Source organism: Pempheris klunzingeri, chromosome 16 (genome assembly GCF_042242105.1).
Source record: "Pempheris klunzingeri isolate RE-2024b chromosome 16, fPemKlu1.hap1, whole genome shotgun sequence".
NCBI classification, from domain to species: Eukaryota; Metazoa; Chordata; class Actinopteri; order Acropomatiformes; family Pempheridae; genus Pempheris; species Pempheris klunzingeri.
The window spans coordinates 21,350,938-21,374,743 of NC_092027.1; the positions used below are offsets into that span (position 1 = coordinate 21,350,938).

Sequence of the window (23,806 nt, forward strand, 5' to 3'; positions counted from 1 at the left end):
TTCTTCACTAGTCTAGTTACACTACCTGTCTGACCTACATTTACCACTTACTAGTCTCACTGCAAGAGGTTTAAGGCTATGGCATCTGAATGATCCTCTGCAAAGAACAGATATAATATACATTTATAGTGTGCCTCTTTTTTGTCATAAGGAAAAGTAATATTGGTTTAATATTCCTCCAGTACTGGCATGGATACTCTTTCCACAAGTTAAACCAAAGATGGCTATCAACCTGTTATCAGGGATTTGGATCTAATCCAGCAGCTTTGCCGTCTTCCACCAGAACGTGGGTGTAGAAACCAGCTGGTCAGTGCGTGGGATGCCTTGTTTACTGTTTCAGTATGCTGGCACCAAAAGACATTGGGAGTTTTCTGCAGTATCTCCACTGATTCACCTTGTATATGCTCTCAGAGCAAACAGCCACCCCTTGCCCTCATTTGGCTTGGCCTTTTTAACCAGCGGTTAATCGGATAAATGATCCATTCAGTATGAAGTAATGATGCAGGTAGAACCATTCGCATGCTGCCTAATGTGGCACTCTTGCACTGTAGCACTGTTGGATGATCATGATCGTGAGGGACGCACGGTCTGATACTGGACGACATAGCATGTCAAATAAACAGCATTAATCAGAGCGTAATGGGACACTATACCAGGTTCACATGCTACAGTCCCTTAGTTAATTATGCAGAGAAAACTTCAAGCAAAGCGTTTTCATTAAGACCAAAAAGAGAAAAAGTTGCTTTTATGGCAATTAATTTGTAACATGAGTAACTCCCTCCTTAACTAGGAGGATCATATATTCCCTCGGGAAAATTACTCCTACTTGGGTTTTCTTAATATTTAACACTGTCTCACAGAAAGACGTTGTGGTCCACCGCTTTGAAATTTGTAATGTATGGTTGATTTGAAATCATTGAAGACCATAACAGATTTAAAGTACACTGTTATTGGACTTTTCCTGTCATCAGATATGTTGCCTCTCTCTGGGAATGTCAGCAGAATCTTCATTTTTACTTGCTGCATGCTGATATATTTTTATACCAAAATATTACATAAACCATTCTTATTTAAAAGTATTCCACAGCCAGGGGAAAGTGAAAGCTGAATGTTATGACACATACAGTTATTATGTAACACATGAAACATAAATATCTATATTTGGCGAGCGGGGGGTCAAAGGATTGACTGTGTCTCGAAGTTGAATTGTTTGCACTATATTCTGTATAATGAGCTGTTTGTTTTTACAGATCTTTAATGCTGAGGAGAAAGAAGAATCCTATATCCAACTGAGTCAGCTGAGCATCAAAGTGTGTGGCAGCAAGACTGGCTGAGTGCTTCATGATGGGATACTTAAGGTCAGCCTGGCAGAGGACTTCCTCCATAGCACATGACAAATCGCAGCTGCATTCTTTGATGCCGCCGTTCTACATTTGATGGCATCATTCTGCTGTCAAGGAATAAAGTTTACGCAAAACAAGTGAAAATGATGAAGCCTGAAAGTCAGCTAAAGTGGATGTAATTTGATAGAATTCACTCACTTTCACTCACAACCCATTATCCAGTTCATGATTTGGCTTGAACTCTGTAGCCTGGTGCAGGCAGACGCATCCCACTTGTCTACCTGAGGCTGTCCTTCCATTTTATGGAGGCCTTGCATAGTCGCCTGACGACTGGGGAGCAGTCCGGAGGTCAAGAGCATTGTCAACCAGAGTCTCCTCACCGAGGCCCGCAGCCGAAGTCTCCCTCCCAGCCCCATCAGCAACAGAAAACTGGATCCCCGAAGGCCCATGGCACGCAACAGCAACAGAAAACTGGATCCCCAAAGCCCCATGGCACGCAACAGCAACAGAAAACTGGCTCCCCGAAGCCCCAATGCACACAACAGCAACCCAAACAGTCCAAAAGACAGCATCCTGAGCGTAAACGTCTCAGGCACCAGCGGCAGAGCATCGACTCAGATACAGCGCTGGAACACAAACAAGAGGCAACAAAAGCAACCACAGCTTCTAATTTGTCACCGGGAGTCCCACCTTCCTCAGCAGGTAGCCCCACAGAGTCAAAACGGGAAACCCAGGAGGGGACCCCAAAGCAAAAACGTGAGCGTAAGCCTCAGAGACCAGGCAAATATGTCTGCACCTACTGTGGCCGTGCATGTGCAAAGCCTAGTGTCCTGCAGAAACATATTCGCTCCCACACAGGCGAAAGACCCTATCCCTGTGCCCCATGTGGCTTCTCTTTTAAGACCAAGAGTAACCTGTACAAACACCGCAAATCGCATACACACAGGGTGAAGGCAGGTCTAGCACTCGGGGAGCCCAAATCTTTAGAGGAGCAAGTGACTGAGTCAGAGGATGAAGGCAGACAGCTATCATCAGCATCTTCCCATACAGAGAGACAAGGCAGTGTAGCCTCAATCAAGAGTTATGAAACAGACAGGGCCAAAGATTGCAGTGGAGTAAATGACGACTCCTACGCAGTGAAAAAGAGACTGGCCCTGCGTCTCAGTAGGGGAAAACATGGTCCTCGAGACTCTTCTGATGAAAAGACCTCATCTCTAATTTTAGGGAGTAAAGGCAGCACAGAGTCTGGTTATTTTTCTCGCTCTGAAAGTACTGAGCAATCACAGGACAGCCCTCCTAACACAAGTGCCAAAAGCTATGCAGAGATCATCCTCGGCAAGTATGGACGTCTCGGACACCTACAGAGGATGTCTCGGCACCACAACCAGCAGCCCTCTGGTCAGGAGGACAAGAGTATCCCATTCACGGTCCCCAAGAAGCAGGTCATCGACCATATCACCAAACTCATCACCATCAACGAGGCGGTTGTGGACACCAGTAAAATCGACAGTGTAAAGCCAAGGAGGTTCTCACTCTCTAGAAAGAATAGTTCAGAGTCGCAAAAGAGTTCATCTATGAAAGAACCACTTATTCATAGCCCTAAAGCTGGAGATCTGGGCTATAAAAACAGTGGCTCCATCACCATGGGAGTTCCATGTGAAAAATTTCATCATCCATCCCTAAATGTGGAGCAGCCAGCTGGCCAAACATCCACCGCCCCTCTGGTGAGAAGTCACTCAATGCCATCTGCAGCTAGTTCATTTGACGCCTCCAGTGGTGGACTCAGTAAATTCCGCCTAAGTCAATCCTTTGATGAACGACAGCCTTCCGAAAGGCAGGCATCCCGTCGTTATGGGATGTTAAGACGGCAGCCTGCTATTGAAATCCCACTTGGTGCTGAACTTACAAAAGAGGAATATGAGGGATCTCATTCATTTTACCCTGACAGCATAACCACTGTGCCTGACCACAAGCAAACTCAACCGCAGCCATATGAGTGTGAGGCCTGTGGCACTGGATGCAAAGATTGGGAGGGTTATAAGAAACACAAGCAAAGCCTGTGCTTAGCTCATCATCCCAGAAATGAGGTGGTAATTAGTCAAATGGAGTGCTCACAGTTAATTAACCATGCAGCCAGAGCAGGATCCTCAGCAATGCGCAAGAGAAGGAAAGAAGAGAGTTTTGAATTTGATGACCCCTCTTCTCCTTCATTACCCTCCCCTGCCCTCCTGTCAGGTCAGTGTAAAGATGATAGCAATGTAGCTTATGAGGGTCCCAGAAGGCCGACGCTGCAAACCTGTTCAGTAATCCAACATACTAGTTCCTTTGAAAAACAAGAATCTCTGTGCAATGAGAATCAAGGCACTGAGGCAACAAAAAACTCTCCACCTCATGAAGAATATCAACTGGTGCCTCAGAAACAACCCCAAAAATCAACAAAACTAGCATCCCGAAAGCTGGTCCGCCAACACAGTGTACAGGTTCCAGAAATAATGGTCACAGAGGATTCCAACATGAGCGCGGAGACCTCTCTAGAGCCAGCCACCACCGTAAAACATTCAGAGAAACCTGATGAATTTCAGTGGCCTCAGAGAAGTCCCTCTCTGGCCCAGCTTCCTATTGAGAAGCTTCCCCCAAAGAAGAAGCGCTTACGTCTAGCCGAGGCTGCCCAGTCTTCTGGGGAATCCAGTTTTGACTCTATATCTCTGCCCCACAGCCCTAGTCAGGACAGTAGCGCGTCTTATGCATCCAGTCGTTCCACATCCTTTGAAGAGTCAAATCGGCCAGACTTGGAGATGGCAACATCAGCACCACCGAGGAGATCAAGAGCTCCTCACATGTTGACAGTGCCTGGGGTACATCCACACAGAGAGATGAGGCGCTCAGCATCTGAGCAGGCACCTCATGACCCACAACCGAGTGTCCAGATGGCTGAGACCCGCAGCAAGTCTTTTGACTACAGTTGTCTGTCTCCTGAGCGGTCTGCAGTTGGCTGGAGGGAAAGAAGAAAATGCCTCCTTATGAGACACACTGCTATCAGAGACCCAGATGAGGAGGAGGAGGAGCAGTGTACTATAACGAGCTGTGGTCCTGAACATATCAGCCTGAGCACATCCTCTCAAGCAAGCCCAACTTCTGTGTACTGCAGTAGGTCCCCTACTTCTCCTTTATCAGGTGACACAGTCTTGCAGAATCCAGTACAGTGGAAACTCAGTCAAAATATTCTGTTGAAAGGCAGCACAGAAGCCCAACTCCCCCTTACTCACTGCCCATCCGTGGATCCTGTAAAACAAGAAGTCTCACACATCCAGACAGGGCAGCCCCCTCCTCCTCCAGCACCGCAGCCCTATCCTACACATGGACCATTGGGGGCAGCCAGAGCTCGCTACCTCCCCATGTCTACAGGGCTGAAGCTAGAGATTCCCTTATTACATGATGATTACTCAGAGGTTCAAGTAAGTCACTCTGACATCCAGCATACTGTCCCTCACATCACTTCCAGTCTGGAATTACTGAGGCCAGTCACATCTCCAGCAGTAGCAGTACGTCTCCAAACGGACACACTCACCCTAGCATGTGCCATATACACCACATTGTCTCAGTCCCCCTCCCCCAGGCCCCTGGAGAAGCTTGATGCTGTTTCACACAACATAGGAATCCCAACAGCTGAATACAGAGACCATAGAGACGCTCAACTGTGGTCTGACAATGGCCTGAAGACATCAGGCTCAGGGAGCAACAAGCGGATGCTTTCCCCTTCAAACAGCATAGAGATCCTGCCCGAGTTACAGCAACAGCAGAAACGAGTTAAAGAAGAGGAGGAGAGGGAGGGAAGATGTGTTGACAAGGCATCGGTGGACACATGCAATCAGGAGCTGCAAACAGAGAATAAGTTATGTCTACCCACCATTTGTTCTCCTATCACACAAATTGGACCATCATTCCCCAGGCTGCTGTCCAGCACCTGTAATAGCTGGTGCTATTTGAACTACATTAAACCCAACCCTTCCACCCTGGACGAACAGAAGCCCTCAGTGTATTCATCGTGGTCCACAAGTGGCCATGACCCCAACCCACCTGGCCTCTCCAGCAAGACGGCTCTCTCCCTGCTGCACTGTAAGCAGAGGCTCAGTCCTTCCATCTACACTATGTCCCCCATGTCAGTCAGCACAACTGAGTCAATGGAGCAAGAGGACAACAGACGACCATGCTCCACTGAGGTAATTACAACACTAAAAACTGGTTGCAAATGTCTGAAAATCTGTTCGATTGCACTGTACGTAAATTGACCACTGCAAGAGAATTCCGAGGGATTACACATTGACTAGGTAGATCAATATGTAGAGGGGCGTAGAAATCTGAGACAGGGTAGATGACATAAGAGGCTAGGTGGGTGTGAGCTCCCTTTTAACAGCAAGCTGCTATATTGAGATGGTTGGCAGTCAAACTTAAGGCGTCCTGTAAAATTAATCTTAAATTGGTTCAGGGGTCTTCATGGCTTGGTTTACATTCTCAGTATGTAAGCATAACATCCTCCTTGCTCTCTCCTCTGGTGCACTCAGTACAGAAGGTGTGCAAAGGGTTTGTGGGCGTTTCAAGATTGTATCTTTGCAATTATTACGGTTACCTCAATTCCCAAAATGGCAAGAAATATATTTTGCTACACTATGTGCTAACGCTGACACTAAATTTATGTTTATGACCTGAGCATTAAATATTTGTGATGACACCCAAAGTTAAAAAATACATGTGCTTTAATAAGTGCCATTAAACGCTTTCAATGAGAATTCCCAATTTTTGTCTCCCTGGGCATTCTGGAGCAGAGTTGGTGAATTTGCCCATGTCTCTTTCGAGTGTAGGTCTACAACAGCCAGCCGTACTGCAGAGACAATGAGGAGACAAGGAAGGGACAGCAGCCAGCGGGCGACAACAGGTCGAAGAGGAAAGAGGAGAGGGAGGAAGAGGAGAAGAAGCAGGAGGAGGAAGTACAATCATGCTCCAAAAGTACTCAACCTCCCCAAGTTTGGATCTCTGAGACGGGGTGAGTATGAACCCATAAGTGTGGAAACCCATTTCTTCCTATGTAATGGAAGAATAAAGATCCTGTTAGTCATTATAATGTGAAACATTTTCAAAGCAATGGCTCCGTTTCTCAAAATATTGACCTAGTATCTCAAAATAATGAGAAACTTTCTGAAAATTTGAGAAATCTTTTCATTATTATGAAACACATTGACAGATATTGGCTTCCAAACATGACAGCTCAGCACTGTCAAGATCAATTAGAACATTAGCTGATAACATCGACAACACAAGTCTACTTGTGACACATTGTCTATATTTACAGCGTTAAATCTCATGTACCTCATTACGAACTGTGTTTAGGGCTTGCGTCATATATTGTGGCATGTTGTGGAAACTGTTGTCTGTCCACCATGTTGGAGAGGCCAAGGGTTGGCCGTCTGCACCAACAGAGCCCGTCTGTTGAGGGGCTGAAGCCAGGAAACTACCTAGCTTCCTTTGTGCCCGCAGAGATTCATTTACACCAACCATCGCAGCCATTCACATGGAGCAGCAGCATGTTTCATTCTCTAACACTGACACCAATGGAATGAGTAGAAAATATAGGCCATTAGGTTTATAGCGATAAAGTCTAACTCCTGCATCCCACTGATAATATTTCTAAGGTGTAATTGGATGAGTTGGTCAGATGCCAACTGTATCTTACTATAAGCTGGCAGAAAGTCTTCATTTTTTTGTCATTGCCATGGAAATACTTGTTCCTGATTGGCTGGCAGGTGTCTATTAAAACTTTATGACAGGACACCTCAAACATCCAGCATGCAGTTTAACCACTGTTCAAAATACGGAATTAAAACTAACTATGAACTTTGCTTATGGAGTTGTTATTTTTTTGGTAATTGGCAATGGCATAAGCACAATGCCACGTGCGTAGATAGAACTCAAAGCGCCTGCCCTTTGGCCCCCTCGAGGGAAAAGTGCCCTTTTTTATTAGTAAATAAATAGATAAATTCCTATTTGCCTGTCCTGCTGAACAGATATATTGATTGAATTCAAATATCAGGCCAGGACATTGGTGCTCTGGGGCAAGTTGCACCCAAGTGTTGTTCTTTCATTGCCTCGATAGCCCAGTTAGCTACTGCTAGGTAGCTGTCTCTCTCTTTCTGGCCTATTAAGGAATAAATAAATGTTCTCTAACATCATAACTGATCATTAAGATCCCTCTTGTTTATAACTGGGGTCTTCTGGTAGTCATAATGGACTTAACGGCATAGCTTTGTTTGGAGCCCTCTAACTTAATATCTATTCATTCCACTTATTGCCTATTATTACTGAAGCACTCGTGCCTTGTATGGAGAGGTGGTAAGAGGCCAATATGGAGGCGAGAGAGGCAGCAGCACTGAGCTGAGCTTCTGCAAGTGAGGATGTCGGAGGGTTAGGTACGAGTTGGGCTGGTTAACATGTGAGGAGAATCAGCTGAACTATACTTTGTATTGTACATTGTATACACTTTGTATACATGCGTCATTAATGAACTGTCATGCATCAGTGTTTGAACCAACCTCTGTTGTGGGTTTGTTTTAAATACATCATGCATTTTAGTATCCCTTTGGCCATGTGTCATTCCAGGTCATATATTGACTGAATTATTTGCAAAAACCAGCTTTTATGAAAGCATCCTGGTCCCAGCCTCATAGCCTGGGTCACCCTTGTGGTGTGGTTACCCCCTCCATGTTTGTTATTCGAACAAATTAAAGCAATAGTCAGAGATCAGACATTTAAGCCGTACTAAAAAAGTTAACAAGAACAGCAATCACTGGCTCTTCTCAAATTAATTTGCAGCGAGGTTGAACCAGACACGCTCAGTACTTCTGGTAGCCATCCGAAATAAACACTGCTGTGATGCCATGCAGGAGAGTGTAAGGAGGTGCCATCTGTGTGTCTCTTTTTGGTTTGGGAGTGTGTCTGTGAACAAATCCCTGTTGTGACTCATGTTGACGCTCATCACAGCCTTCCTAAAAGAGTGAGTCATCCTCACGCCTGCTCGCTCGCTCCCTCTCTGTCTGTTCAGTCTGTCTGAGGGACAAAAAGCCCTGAGGCAGCACGGTAGTCGAACATTGCCATTTTTTTTCATGTTGGCACAGGGGGATGGCAAGGGCACCTAGACTCACATCTTTGGTGTGAATATGTGCTGCACGAAAAGCCCCTGAATGCAGCTGTGTCCCGGCGTGACGGCATTGTGTTCCTCCTTCATTAACGTGCAAGTTTTCAATACCGTAAGAGCCACGGTTTACGATACCTGTCGAGTTCATGCAGCCGTGACGCCCGCGGTGAAAATAGAAGAAAAACCAGCTGATTATAATCAGAAGGGTTGTTTGTCGTAGGAATGTGTTTTCATTTTCTGTGTTTTTTCATGCTTATTTGGAGCAGCAGCTGGTCTGGGCCAGGGTTTCCCTCCCTCTCTGGCCTGTTTTTATTGGCTAGCCACAGCAAACCCCAGACCTTGGGCCGCATCGTAGGCTCCCCCTTGTTTGGACTCGGTGGTGGTGTGAGCTGTGATGGGGTTATAAGGCAGTGGGAGGGGGTGGCGGAGGGAGAGAGAGGGGGGGGGGGGGTCTGGTTTTGGCTTATGAAAGCTGCTCTGTTGAAGCTCAAGTGGGTGCCTCGCTGAGGGACCCTCAGTGTACATGAAGGGGTGGACCCCGGGCCCAGCTGCAGCAGCTCACAGTGTGAGCTCACTGTGTAGTAATGGCCCAACAGATAGCGTACTTACCCTGGATAAATACAGGCACTAAAAAGCTGCTTACAGGTGCTAAAGGGCCTGCAGCCTGTCTGTCAGCTCCAGTTACACTCATATTGATTGTGACCATCATCCTGAGAGGAGAAGCATCAACAGACAACTGACAGGGAAACGCTCTGAGGATGAAACTGAACCCTCTCACTCTCTTCACACCTACAGATCAAATGAGAAGTATGCTCTCATGCATGGCGACGGCGGAGGGAAGTGCCAGAGTGAGGACTGTGGATTCCTCCTCAAAGACACCAGTGTGCTGCAGAAGTGTGCCCATTGCATCGCAGGATCACCACCGTATAACTGTAAACACTGTAACGTTTCTTTCAAAGCCAAAAGTAAAGGTAGGCAGTGAAAAATATGTATTTTTAAAAACACTTGTGATGTCTGTGCATCCAGAATGTGCTCAGCCTTTCTTTTGTATTTCACAGGAGGCCTCACTGAACACTTGATTTCAAAGGCACATGGAAAAGAACCCCATTGTTACCCAGATGGCACAGATGAAGGTATGCTGTGTTGTTTATTTTTGTCTACGTGCCTTATAACTTCTTTTTAATACCTCTATGAAAGAGTCAGTGCATCATCACGCAGAACACAGAAAACTCATCTGCTCCATGTCCCACCTCGACAGCCTCTAGTTGTGTACAAACTCATACTGACCTGCTAACTCTTGCAAACTATTACATAACTAAAACGTTCCAACTTGTATATTTATCAATTTATAGTATTTTTCAATTGTAGTTTTTTTCATATTGTTGTGCAGCTGAGTGGTGGCGAAGCTGAAGTTATGTGAAGCTGTGCTTATTTTCTGTGATAATCCTAAATCCAATGGAAAAATCCCATTGACTTTTTGGTGGAGGGAACCGCGACAATGCTAACTACCGAGTTGGCCTCCAAAAATCCGTCATTCTGCAGGACTCTTGTTAGCTTTCTGGTTAAGGTCTACTTGTCCATGAACATGAAGCTGTCTTGTGTTGCACATTGGTTTGTTTATCGAGCGACCAAACAAATACCCTCTGTCCACTCATCAAATGCAGTCATGTTTACAGTGTTCACGATAAGGGTCCAGGTGAACACATCCCTCTTGTGCTATCCATGACTTCGGAAGTGGAAATTTTATGTTGGAGGCCAAGTTAATTATTCAGTGGATGGTATGTTAATACACTGTTGTCCATAAAGTTGGAATCAAATGTTTTTTACCTCTTCTCATGAAATGATTGTGACAATGTGATTTATTCTTGATAAACATATCACAGTGAAACTTAAACCACAACGAACCTTTGCAAACTGTGTATTCAGGCTTTAACTAAATTGGGGGTATTGAACAATTATTCCAACTTTATGGGCAACAGTGTGTATTGTAATGTGTTGAAATGTTGATATTCCCGACATCACATTTCCTCCACTGACTTAAGTTAAGTTACCTGCTGACTAACTAGCTAGCTAAATAGTTAGCCTCAGTGACTTCTAGACTTTAGCTGTAAGTAATGGCTGCAAAAGCAGGGACCTCGTTGCCTAGCAGCGTTACCTGGCAAAGGTGTTCTCGTGACATTACCATTTGAGCACCAAGCTTCTCATGTACACAACTTCCCATGTCATAACCAGAGTTCCACTAGAATCAGAATTACTTTAATAATCCCCAGGGGGAAATTGCTTTTTGTTACACACAGCTCCAAAAGAATAAGAATAAGAATAAACTTCAAACACAAAGTAAAATATAAATATATAAAAGTATGAATAAAAAAAAAGATGTATTAAAAATTATTATTACAAATTATTACACAGAGGTAAATTACTGCACCAGGTGAGTCCAGAGTCTTATAATAATAATAATAATAATAACAATAATACCACTACTAATAAAAATATATAACAACATGCACAATCATAGTAAGGCGCTGTACTATATAATACCAATAATACTACTACCACTACTACTACTACCAACAATAATAACATATAACAACATGTACACTCAGAGTGAGGAGATGTACCATATTATAATAATAATAATAATAATGATACAAATAATACCACTACTAATAATAATAATAATATATAACAACGTGTACCTTCAGAGTGAGGAGATGTGTTATATAATACTAATACTAATACTACTACCAACAATGATATATAACAACATGTACACTCAGAATGAGGAGATGTATTATATAAATTATAATAATAATGATTATTATAATAATGATGAATGAAGGCAGCAATAGTCACGTTCTAGTCATCAGATTTATGATATAGTATACAGCATGATGGACAGGCAGAGCTGGAGCAACACCAGAGACTTTGTTCTACAGCAGTCGGACACACGTGGACTACTTGTTCATAGATTCACTAACTAGATGAGTTCTTGGCCCGCACAGCGCTGGGATCAGCTGTCAGCAGCTATGTCACTGTTTTAATCATGGTGACTGGTCAGACTGTGATGATATTATGATGTGGTAGCAGAAGTTGTCTGATTGGCCGTTCAAAACATGTGCCAGTAAACATCTTTTCATCCAAAACATGCAGTGAGAGTCGAGACTCGCGTGGTAACACACACTCCTTTACACACAGTCCAGTTTTCCATGATGTTGGTATTAGTGTGTAATGAGATGATAATCCAAAACTATATTGTTATTAATGGGTGGATGAAAAGTTGTATCGTACGTATGATTCAGCTTCCAGAGCAACAAAGTAAAAAGACGTCTTGAGATGTTTCACCATAGGAACATCAAGCTGCTTCTGCAGGAGGCCGTGTGAACTGATCAGACCGAGACTTCAGGCTCGGTGCCCTTGACGACTCAGCTGTCAGTCAAACATATATATGGCCCGCCCACGAGGGGGCTTGGAGGCTGAAGGAGAATTTCTGATGCATCTCCAAACACCTTATTTTCTTCCCCTTATGATAGATATCATAAACTTTTGTGATTTCAATTTTTCCACAACAGGGAATATAAAGGGATATTACAAAATGTTTTTACTCATAATGCCCTCGACACAGTAGATAACATTATGTTTTTGGCTTTATTTGATTCACTGATTAGAGGATGATCAACGGGCCTTTTATTGGTGACAACCCACAGTTACACTCACTGCTCTAACCTGAACCTGAGACTTTGACTTGATTAATAGCTTTAAACAGTGCCTTAATCCTGTCTGCTCATATACTTTGTCACTTTGTCTGAAGGGAAATGTAAATATTGGTCAGCAACATATCAAGATCTTGGGTGTACATGATTGGAAAATACGTGGGAGAAGGTTTGCCTGGAGAAACATGGGAGAGGCTCTTGTAGGTTACACCCAGGGAAATAAACGTAGCTCGGCTGCTCCCAACTGGCCACAACACAGGCCGCCTACACCTGTACACTCCCATTATTCACCGGCTATCTCTACACATGGCTGCAGTGAGGAAAGTCACACTCAAATAACAATTAGATTTGATCAAAAATGAGATACTTACATTGTGTTTCTACCGGCGTTGTACGCTTGACTGGGTAGAATAAATAGCCCGAATTAAGAGGTCATCTGTGTTGGATGTACACTAGATGACTGGGTGCTGTCAGCCTGCTACACTAAGAAAAACGAGCAAAATGTGTTGAAATGATTTTTTCCCCCCTGTCCTAGGAGCCTGTGAACAACCTTCAGTCCACCCAGATACACATAAAGATCATCGGTTCTCTGACCGTGTGAAAAGTGACGATGATGAACAGGACCGTGCAAAGGATGAGGACGGCAGGCGTGATGAAGACAACAGGTCCAAGGCGGCTGACAGCTCTCACGCTGCCCCCTCCGATAGTGAGAGACGTCATCCAGGAGGCCAGCCGATGGAGCCTGAGCCCAGCCAACCCGCCCCTCCTCCCCCCAAGGATTCCTCCCAGAGGAGCTCGGCCAGCGCCAGGAGGGCCCTGTTTGCCCGCAGACGCCTCGACGCCTCGGCATCAGCGTCCTCCGGAGGCTCCCAGTCTCCAAGCGCTCCGTCCCTGATTCCACAGAGGGAGCCGTCTTCGCCTCGCAGCCTGTCGCCCAGGCCTCGCCTGTCCCCTGCTCCCCCTTCCTCCCTCTCCCCATCCAGCTGTCATGTCTCCACCTCTGCTCTGAGACCAGTCTCCCCTGTTAGAGGTCCGTCTCCAGTAATAGTCCAGTCCCATGGACTGCAGTCCTTTGGGCCTCCAAGCTCCCTGGCAGACACCTCTGCTCAGTGTCACGCCTGTCTTCACCCGAGAGACCGACCGTCTACAGCAAGGCTGGTGAGTCACTTCGGCTTCAGCCTCAAAAACATGGTGACATAACGTCTTTTGTAGCGTTTTAGTTAGTTTTCTACCTAACCCACCCATTGTTTTTTTTTTATCTCCGTCTGAATCCGTCATGATGCTCTGTTTTCGCTGCTGTGTATAATTAATACTGGTCAGAAATGTGGCTTTTGTTTAAACCACAGTCTTCACTCACCTGTGACTTGATCCATCTCTGTTAGTTTAGCCTACAGTTTTAAATAAATCAGCTTTTGGCTCACAAAGCTAATCTTGTGTGGCTCAGTTAAATCCCAGTAAGTCAACATCTAGAACAAATATAGATAGACTGGTACATATGAGGTTATTTTAAAGTCACACGTTTATTGGAAAAGGAAGGAAAGGCAACTCTCTTGTTTTATATCACTCAAACCAAGCCTGCAGGTCCGAACCTTAAAATATTGCAGGAGAGCTCCCAAATAGACACAGCATGTTTTCCCTGGGCAGCCGCTGATAAAACGAGAAGCAGGCCGATTGTTAAACACCAAAGATTGGAACCACATGTCGAAAACAGCGTGGTTGAATATCTCAGTTCACCTAATAAAATAAAAAAATAAAAAAAACACATGCCTATTCCAAACTTGTGGTTATGTTATGGTGTAAACTCACCGCTTCCTCCTCGCACTAATATAGGTCTCATAGGAGCAGGTACTAATTCACGTTCTCTACAGGGTTGTTTTTCACATCTGCACTCAGACCCTTCTGTTGACATGTTAGCTGCAGTAAGTCTATAAACTGGGTGTATTTGGTAAAGGGAGCCATTTTTTATACGCCTAAATATTTGATGTGTACTCGCTGTATATGTCCCTCTATAGACTCGCTACTGTGGTTAGAATCGTACCACACTTGACTTTCTCTATATCCTGTCTCACATCTCACATTTTTATTTACTAATTTTAGTCATTTGATTATGTTCCAAAAAATGTTTTGCACACGATTCTAATTCTGTAATTTACACTGAAGCGATATGAGCCCACTTTAGTTTATCACTGACATTATCCGTATCTTTGTGTATGCACGCAGATTAGTAACAAGGTGTTCAGGACCAGACAGGCGCGCCAAATGTTCTGCGTTGGATGTAGAAACGGCGATGCTGTTACATAGTTTGTCCACCAGAGAACATCCCACCCGGTACATATCTTATGACTGTACTGTTATTATATGAAAAAAAACATGTGTGTATATAACTATGTATAAAAAGCAACAATGGCCACGTTCAAAAATAATAAGTTATCATAATAAAAGTTATCACGGTCACAGATATATCCGTATCAGCTTCAAAGATCAAGTATTAAAATCATGCTGTTTGCTAACCTTAAACAAAGTCCTTCTATGTTTTGAAAGAGGAATCAACGCAAAACTTGAATCCATCAACCAGGAAACACGCCGTTGCCAAATTCAACACACTCACAGGTTTGGCTGCTGTGACCAGCAGCTGATAGTGGCTAACCTTAGCAAAGTGTAACGCTGCTTTGTCTCTTGTCTGTGCTGTGCACTCACAGCTGTCGATGAGAAAATGTGTTTGACATTCGTCACGTGGTCGGCTGCTCCGACTGGTTGTAGGTCTTTACAATTCAATCCAACGGCATTCAATTCCCCCCCCACACGGACACACGGGACACATTAGCATGATCACCAGCTACATGTTCTTGGTATAATTGGTTAATTTATTTCAGAAGTAAACATCTTCAGAGATGGAATTAGTTTCACTGCTGGTCGCCAACTCAGGGCTTTTAAAAGCTCTTTCCTCAGCACCAAGGCCAAGTGGTCGTTGAGTCACTGCTATTGATCGACATCAACGATGACAACAGTTAGGGCCATTGTTCACCACGTCGCTTGAAAAACCCAACTGTGGCCCCTCCTGTCTGTTCTTCACTGTGTCCTGCTCATTTTGCTGATGCCTTGTTTCCCCCAGCAGAACCATTCGAGTCTCATTTCATCTTGTTTTGTCGTAGTCCATGGATGAGGTTGGTGTGACCCACATCGCCCCGCATCCCACGCGGCCCCGGGGAGCCCACAACCTCCTGAGTCACCTCCCTCTGCACTCCCAGCAGCCCGGCAGGGCCCCGAGCCTCCTGATTCCCATCGGGGGGATTCACATGATCCAGCCGCGGTCCGCCCTCCCTCTGTACAGCCTGGTGAGCAGCCCCTCCACAGCCACAGCGAACCCCACGGGGACGGGGACATCCTGGAGACTCGACTCTCCAAAGGGTAGGTTCTCTCTGCTGCAGCGGCAGGACACCCTCAAAGAGGCGTCACCCGGCAGCCGAGCCAGCCCGCCGCACCCCGAGGTGCGAGGGGGAATGTCCGGGAGCAGCAGATCGGACCGTCTAGCACACAGACAGAGTCAGGGATGCTTCGGCGGCCAACAGCCGTCGAGTCCCGCCACAGAGACGAGGCACCTGGAGGTAAACGCAGACGCACATGTTACAGAGAGGTGTGTTTACCCCGAGACCAATCAAGGCCAAAAAAAGGCTCCTTCCTCCCAGACACAACTCTGATAGGAGGGAGAGTCTGAAGGGACAGTGCAAGAGTCTGAAATCTACAAACCAGAGGCTGCTGTAAAAACACGGCGCTGGCTTGGAGAGCGAGGACAAACGGAAAGAGCACTTCAGCACCGCTTCTGAATGACGCTGTTATGTAATTATATGAATAATATATATAGACACTATGTTAGATATGCAGTATGTTTTGTAAATCTTTTTTTACCCTCTCATTTGATGTCATTGGTGTTAATTTATTTATGTGCTATTATGCAAATTCTGTACTATATGCAAAAGCAGCTGGAATGAAAATAGACAAAGTTTTAATCAGTTTCCCTATTAACCCCTTTGACAGCTCTAATATACTATTGCTGTGTTAATGTACTGTATTACCAAAATGGATATAGAAAGGTACTACAAATATTTATTCACCCCGACCAGTATTTTGAAGTGCAATTTTATGTCAAGATCGTGGTTTGAAATGTCATTCTTAAAGGCTGTGATTATTATTATTTGTCCGTTTTTTTTTTTTTTGTTTTTTGTTTTGTTGTCGTTGTCGTCGTCTTTGTTTGTGTTCTAAGAAGCAGGGTTACGATCACCTCCTTTTCTAATGTCTGTAGGAAGAGAAGTTTCAGATCAAGACACTCGGAGTGCACTGACAAAATAATTTGATACCCAGAGGAAAACCTGTTTCACCTACATGGTAGCTACAGTACAGTTTTTTTCATAAACAGATACATGTATTTTTGTGTTGTTGCTTTTCTAAATGATACAATCACTCTGTCATTTTCATGTTTGCCATTAAACTTCTCATTTTTACAGATTTATATTAAAACTGTGTTACGCATGTGGTTTTTGAGTTAGTTATTTGGCTTCTGTCAAGTGCTAGTTGATTAATGGACATCAATGGAAGGTAGGATGCTAAAGAAAATAATTAGGAAAGTTAAGTGTGTGATGTGCAGTTAAAGGGCTAGGTCACCCTAATTACTAAGACATATTTTTTCACTTACCCGTGGTGGTATCTTTGCTCATGTTTTCTGAAAGTGAAATTGAAAGTCTCCCAACAAAACACAGTGAAGGTGAATGGCATTATTCAAGTACTGAAAAATGACAAATTTGTCTTTCTCTTCCAAAGCAGGAGCCGTGGGATCAGCCGTCGTGGTTACTAACACCGCAGACAGGTGTTTCATGAAGCAAGTTAAGTTAAGTCAGGCTTATCTGAGTAAGTCTGTTTCATTAAGGAGGTTTAGATAAGTTACCATGGAGACCAGCCGGGTCCTGGTCAGGCTGGTTTTAGGCTCAAACAGTGTTACCATTAATCCTTCCCCATTAGCCTGACTGAAACGACACTGCTTTGTCCGAAGTTCCTCCCTCATGATTCCTCTTTACTGCTGCACAGTGAACATGAGTCTGTAGCCTGCACTGTTACCTACACATTTATCTCCAGCTCTAATTACATGGAGGAAGTAAAGGTGAGACAGAAGTGGCACATTTTACTCTCCCCATCACATGTTTGATGTGTGATGCTTTGTGGCCGCGAGCGTCGTAGTTTTGTAGTCTTAACATATCCGCTTTCCTCACTGTGAGCCGACACCACCGCCTCAGGCCTGTGTTTCTAACTCGTGAAACAGACCAGACCTCACGTTAGCTTCACACCAGCTTTATGAGACTGATCCTGGTTCAGCAAAGTTGCAAAAAAAAACAAAACGAAAGAGCAAAGAGGGACGTACTTTCAAACTACTAGAACATGGAAATCTGTTATATTAGAATATCATGATTCTAAAACATCACACAGATCTACAAACACACTGCTTCAGTATTTGGGTACTGTGTTATTTTCATCCACTTCTACTACTGTTTTTTTTTTATATCATACAGCTGTGCTTAGTGTTACAGAATCATTACTTTTTACTGCTTTAAAGAAAGAAGTTCCAGCAGAAATCACCACCACATCACAGTCGCCTCCATTGTGTTGTGCTTGGCTGATAAAACCAAAACTACCTGCATATTTTAACAATTTTATATCCAATCATTTGAGTTGAGCTGAACTTTTCTGTTCTGCACTGCCACAGTCCAATTCCTTTCCTCCTTTTTGCTCTTCTTTATGATTTAATTCTGTTCCAGGTGGACAGAAGAATGCAGAAAAGCCTGCAGTGTGGCACCACCCTGTGGCTACGATTGTGCTTGATGTTGAAAGAGTGGAAAACACTCTTTTTTTTTTCCCCCTTAGAATTACTTGTGTGACCTGCCTTTTATTTAGCTGCTGCTGTTGTGTTTTTTTTTTTTTTTCTTTATTGGCCACTGTGCTGTATCTGACACTGATCTTCCTTTTCTCCCCTGCGGTCATAAAAGGAGGCTCGTCTTTGTTTCCCAGGACTGAGGGCGTCTCGTGTAACCACTGGGTGGCAGGAGAAAGCCGCCCTCATGCTGCCTGTGTAGGGAAAGGGATGACATCACACTCCGAAGGTAGCGGCCCACATACTGAGAGCCCCTCCTGTAATAAATCATCCAGGAGGTGACACACACACACACACACACACACACACAGCAGTAAACACACACACAAACGGGGGATTTTACTGGGAATATTCACAGTTTAATTTTTTTAAGACCACGAAGATAGAAACCAAGGTCAACTGAGGTGTGGAGAAAAATATTTTTTTGATACCTGCACCTGAGTGAGTCACTGGTTCTGACTATTCCTCCCATGTCCAGTGTTGTACAGACAGCTCTCCCTTGCAGGAAGGTGGAGACGGTGACAGAGGGCTGTGCAGCAACAGGAACAGTAGCCAAATAGTCCCTTGACTTTGTGTGTCACCTACACAGTGACAATGTGATTACAGAAAATTATTAACTGAATATTGTGTGACGAGTGCTGTGATAAGGTTCACCAGAACTCTTCAGGGGAGGTTACTTCCTCTGTGCACAGAGTGAAACAGTAAATGAATGAAAGGAGATAAATGCTAAATGAAAGATTACATTTTTTTTTTCCTCCAGTCCTAAATGCAGAAAGTTGGCTTCTGTAGCTCCTGGAGATCCTAAACAAATACTACATCTAACATCTAAAGAGTTTTTTCCCACTTATTTTCTCGTTTATTCTGATACACACACACATGCAATAAATAAATACAAAATAATAATCCCAGTTTCCAGGCTGCTGTAGTTGATGGGGATGTTAAGGCTCTTACAGCAGCGCTGAACACAGATGAGTGTGTCCTTTTTAAGAAAGCTTTGTCCCGTTCCATTTAACACTCATACACTCTAATGATATTTGTCCTTCCGTAATCTCTTCATGTTGATACACAGACCACCCAGGGTCACGCATGTGTCATCTGCTGTGATGAACGGTTACCACGGCAACCCAAAACATAAAAACATCAGAGGGCCTTCAAATAAGAAAATATCTGGAGGGGATACATGAAAACTTCAGGCCACAAAGGTAGAGAACTAAGGAGCATCGTTACATTTTAAAGGATCTCTTGTCGCATCTCCGATTGTTAACAGTAGTTTGTTTTCTGTTCATCGTTCATTTGTGGCGGACTTTGGCTTTGCTGCCTTTTGATACACAGTTTAGAGCGTGTCGGGCCGCAGATGATCCAGTTCTCTCCCGGTAAGACGATTAGCAGCTTTGAACTGCATCATAAGGTTTTAGTTGTTTCATGATAATGAAAGCTCAGTGCTCATGAGCCATTAATGTCCAGTTCCAAACAAATCCACCATTAGGGGATGTGCCAACGTTTAAGTATATGAGAAGAATCAAAATTTAACATCCAAATTTCATTGTTGTCTTTTTAATGATTCTGGTAATAACCAGCGTCGGTAGTAATTGTGTGTTTTTGGACGTCTCTCTCTCCGCTGGGTGATGGATGACGCCTTTGATTTTCCCAGAAATGTTGAGTCGACAGCCAGTTCTTAATGCAGAAGGTTACAGCAAAAGTAAGAGCTTTGATCAGTTGGCCACAGGCTGACTCACCATAGACAGTCACTTCAAATCCTTGAGATTAAATATGAAAGCACAAAGATTGTGGTTATGTCTAATCAGTGTGGAGACAAGCGAGAAATGGTTACACTGAGTTTTCTCTAATTAAATATTCTAAATTCAAGGTTCACTTTGGTTTTCCTGAAATACAACTGAAAGAGCTGGAAAAAGCTAGTAAGTGAACCTTGAGTTTAGACTATTTTATGTACACATATTTGTGAGGTCAAGAGTGAATCTCTATGCTTGTGTACATTGTTTAATCTGCTCATGTGAAATATGAAGTAAAATATTTCTTAGTCATCACAGAACACGGTTGAATTGGTCTGTGTCAGCTGACTGACGGCTGCAGACAGGTGTAGCAGACGGGTGTAGCAGACAGGTGTAGCAGACGGGTGTAGCAGACACCCTCATGTCAGACCCTCCGAAACCATCTCACTGTGGTTGCTTTTCTAGTTTCGCTCTGAGTGCTTGACATGCTGGCTGTGACGCCATCATCAGAGTCCATATTGCTCAGCTCACTCATATCCCATCATCAGTTACCAATTCTGTTTCCTGTCCTCTCACACATTGTTCTACCCACAAGGAAGACGCTTGTGGACGCTAATGATTTAAATGACAGTCCTGCTGATCTCATGTAGAACTCCTGTGCCCCCCCCCTTAACCCTTACATACTGATCATATTTTATACCTTCACAGAATACCTTCAAAGCCTTCAGACCTTCAAAGAATTCCCTCATAGTAAGTGTCTATACCAAATTTTAAACTACAGAGGCTATTTAGAATGTCTTTAGGGTGTTTTTACTGCTGTCAACACGGGTCAAATTACCCGAACAGTATGTAAGGGTTAAGATATTCTTGCATTTACCTACTTATTCATGCTGTATATATATATATGGATGTGACAGGGCCTGCTGTCAGTAGTCACAGCAGCAACAACAACAACAGCAATGGCTGAAAGTTTTGAAGACAAGTCCGTAAGTTCCTGTATCTGTGTGATGTGTGATAAATATTGCTGGCGACGGATCAGTACCATTTTAGAAGTCAACATGGAAACTCGCAAAAATTAAGTCTGAGACCGAGATGTCAAAATGAAGCCCATAGCGTTGTCTCATACTTTGTTGGTAACATAAGGCTGTTAGGCTGTAAGTTACATGTCTCAGGCAAAAAGTCAGCATCCTCAGCAGCTGGTTCGTGTAGAAGACGTAGAAAGAAGGAAACCCCATTGTTCCTTTTATTAGAAGTACTAATAAGTTCAAGTTCAGCTTTATTATGATTTCATAGGCCAAATGTTTTCCAGCCCAGGACAAAGAACTATACAGATGATGTGAGTTAGTTTAGGTTAAAAGTAAAGTGAATTACAGGCACAGAAAGTGAAAGTGCTGACTTATTCAACAGGTTGATACCTGTTAGAAGAAATGAGCTCTTGTGTGTGCCTGTTATAATAACTTTGGATGCTTGTACATAAGGCGTTAGATTTATTGTTCACATTTTCAAACAGTACAGCTATAAGGGAAAACACACTGAGGATGAGTAGATCCAAGATGAAGATCCTAAACAAACTAATGGGGTTTTTTCCCAGTTATTTTCTCATTTCATATGAACATGATGCAAGTCAGCTGCAGTTCATGGGGATATTAAAGCTCTCACAGCAGCACTAGACCAGCAGGGTTCCTATATTTTCAACAGGAAGTTTCACTTTTACCATTACAAGAGAAAAAGGCCTGTTCTTTATTAAAACGGTGCGTCAATATTTATCCGTTTCTCGTTTGTCATGATTTCTGAATTTCAAATTGCATAATGGCCTTTTTTTTTTTTTTTTTAAATCTTTTTCACGCTGTCCTGAATGTGACGACTTGTTTGTGTGTTATTGTGTCACAGCCCATTTATTCAACCTCATCCTAGAGGAATTACAAAAAAAAAACAAAAATCGTGGCTCCGCTATGTGTTTGTCATTGCGCCGCCTCACATTCCTCTGTCGCCCTCAGCAGCAGACGGAAGTGGGAAACAGATAAGGGCACTTTTTTTTTTTTCTTACACTGTGGCTGCAGAATCGTTGAGTTCCTTTGCTGCATGTCCACATCGCAGCAGGGGAGGGGGGGGCAAAGAGGAAGGGGAAATGTAAGGGGAGGGAGTACCTTTAGATTGAGCCCATTCCTCCAGTCTGCAGCACTGGACAAATATTTGCTCTAGATGAGCATTTTTTTTTCTTCATTGTAACAAATAGTTGGTCAGATGCCAGTGTTCTGCATTGTGACATCCTCTTGGCATTTCCCCCCCCCATTAACCTCTGTAAACTATGACCAAACACGCACACAAGTACGCATGTTTCGCGTGTGTTTTTTCCTGTGTCGCTTTCTATCATCTGACTTTCCACCTCAGCTCTGATGTCGAATTCTTTGACATCTGTAAGATTTTCCCTGCTTTAGTCAAAGCTCTTTGATGACCTAAATATCTGTAGACCTGCTCCTCCCCGTCTCTAGCTGTGTTTTTTTTGGGTCTGGCCTCCAATCCAGTTGGACTTAAAGCCATTTATGGTAAAGTGTGTGTGAAACTAATTCATTCATCAGACTGGTCCTTTGGCCTCATCGACTGCTGGACTCTTTATTAGATTGTTTGTTCGCTTACACTTGTTTATTTCAGTGAACATTGTAAAGCACTGTGAGACACTCTGTTGTGATATTGGGCTATACAAATAAATTGAATTGAAAAAAAAAAAATTTAATTATACCTGAAAAATCTGTGTGTGTGTGTGTGTATACATATATATATATATATATATATATATATATATATATATATATATATATATATATATATATATATATACCTACATAAATATAAATGAAAATGATTTGGTTATATAGGCAATAGCTACATTCCACAAAATTCCACAATATGCTGCACAATATAGAATAAGCAGCATACGGCAGATAGTAGATGGAAATACAGTACACCTCTTTTGTTTCCTTCCTGATCGCCGTCATCTGAAGCCTTTAAAGTCAGTGGAACAAAAACGCGATGAACTGTCTATTTTAATAATACGTGGCCTTCAAGTGTGTGATTCTTTATCTGAGTCTCATTCCAAGTTCATCCTAATCCATCCAGTCTTCCCTGTGGCATCCCCTTATCAGATGCACGTACGTCATCATTCCTCACGGCTGTGCATACCTGTGGATTTGAATTATACAACCCACCCTATAGCTGATAAGAAGAGGGGACCTGAGGGTGTTTGCATGACATACTGTAACTGCTCAGACTGTGTGGGCGGTCAAATCCCCGAGACAGGCAGTGTAAACTGACAGAGACTGTGTGTGTGTGTGTGTGTGTGTGTGTGTGTGTGTGTGTGTGTGTGTGTGTGTGTGTGTGTGTGTGTGTGTGTGTACACTATATGCATAGTGGCAAACAGTTGCATATCTCTTTACGAAGGTCAAAGCATGTGCTACACTCTGAGATATTGTTTGTGTGACAGTACGGGGGCGTGTGGGACGGTCGTGCCATGACCTCACCTTCCTGCGGGGGGTGCTGACAGCCCTGCTTGACTTCATCATCCTCATATCAGTCGTGTGGCACATGCAAAGCTCCATGTCTGCTTCTGCTGCCACTGCTCATCTCTTCCCCTGCCGCCTCCAGCCTCATCCTGCGTGCCAACCCCCCCCCACACCCACCCTTGGAAAAAAAAAAGAGAGATAGAGAGAAAAACAAGAGGCATGTCATGACCTCACTTGGCCTCTTGCCTTTGTGACAATCGGAGCGGTTAATAAAGGTATTATTATTATTCAACAAGTCATTTTACTGATCGAGCCCTTTTGCGATCTTTTGACTCCCCATCTAGAATTAATTAGGAATAAATAAAGTGTGACAGCTGCAAGCAGATAAGCACATTGATGTGTCTGTCAATGTCTCGA

General features: G+C 43.6%; 1 protein-coding gene across 1 annotated transcript; it reads left to right on the forward strand.

Moving 5' to 3' along the window:
- Positions 1-1,645: 1,645 nt before the first annotated feature.
- On the forward strand, positions 1,646-15,940 carry hivep3a (HIVEP zinc finger 3a). Its single transcript, XM_070846923.1, has 7 exons — positions 1,646-1,786; positions 1,871-5,563; positions 6,203-6,384; positions 9,319-9,494; positions 9,588-9,662; positions 12,778-13,400; positions 15,395-15,940. Exons 1-7 carry the CDS (start codon positions 1,646-1,648, stop codon positions 15,938-15,940), a joined length of 5,436 nt encoding a protein of 1,811 aa, XP_070703024.1.
- The last annotated feature ends 7,866 nt before the right edge of the window (positions 15,941-23,806 follow it).

What these genes read in the sequence shown, in the direction of transcription:
- hivep3a (XM_070846923.1), top strand. Translation starts at nt 1,646, where the DNA reads ATGGAGGCCTTGCATAGTCGCCTGACGACTGGGGAGCAGTCCGGAGGT. An exon ending in AGAAAACTGGATCCCCGAAG is followed by an intron (nt 1,787 to 1,870) that starts GCCCATGGCACG and finishes GGCTCCCCGAAG; the next exon opens with CCCCAATGCACACAACAGCA. An exon ending in GACCGTCTACAGCAAGGCTG is followed by an intron (nt 13,401 to 15,394) that starts GTGAGTCACTTC and finishes GTTTTGTCGTAG; the next exon opens with TCCATGGATGAGGTTGGTGT.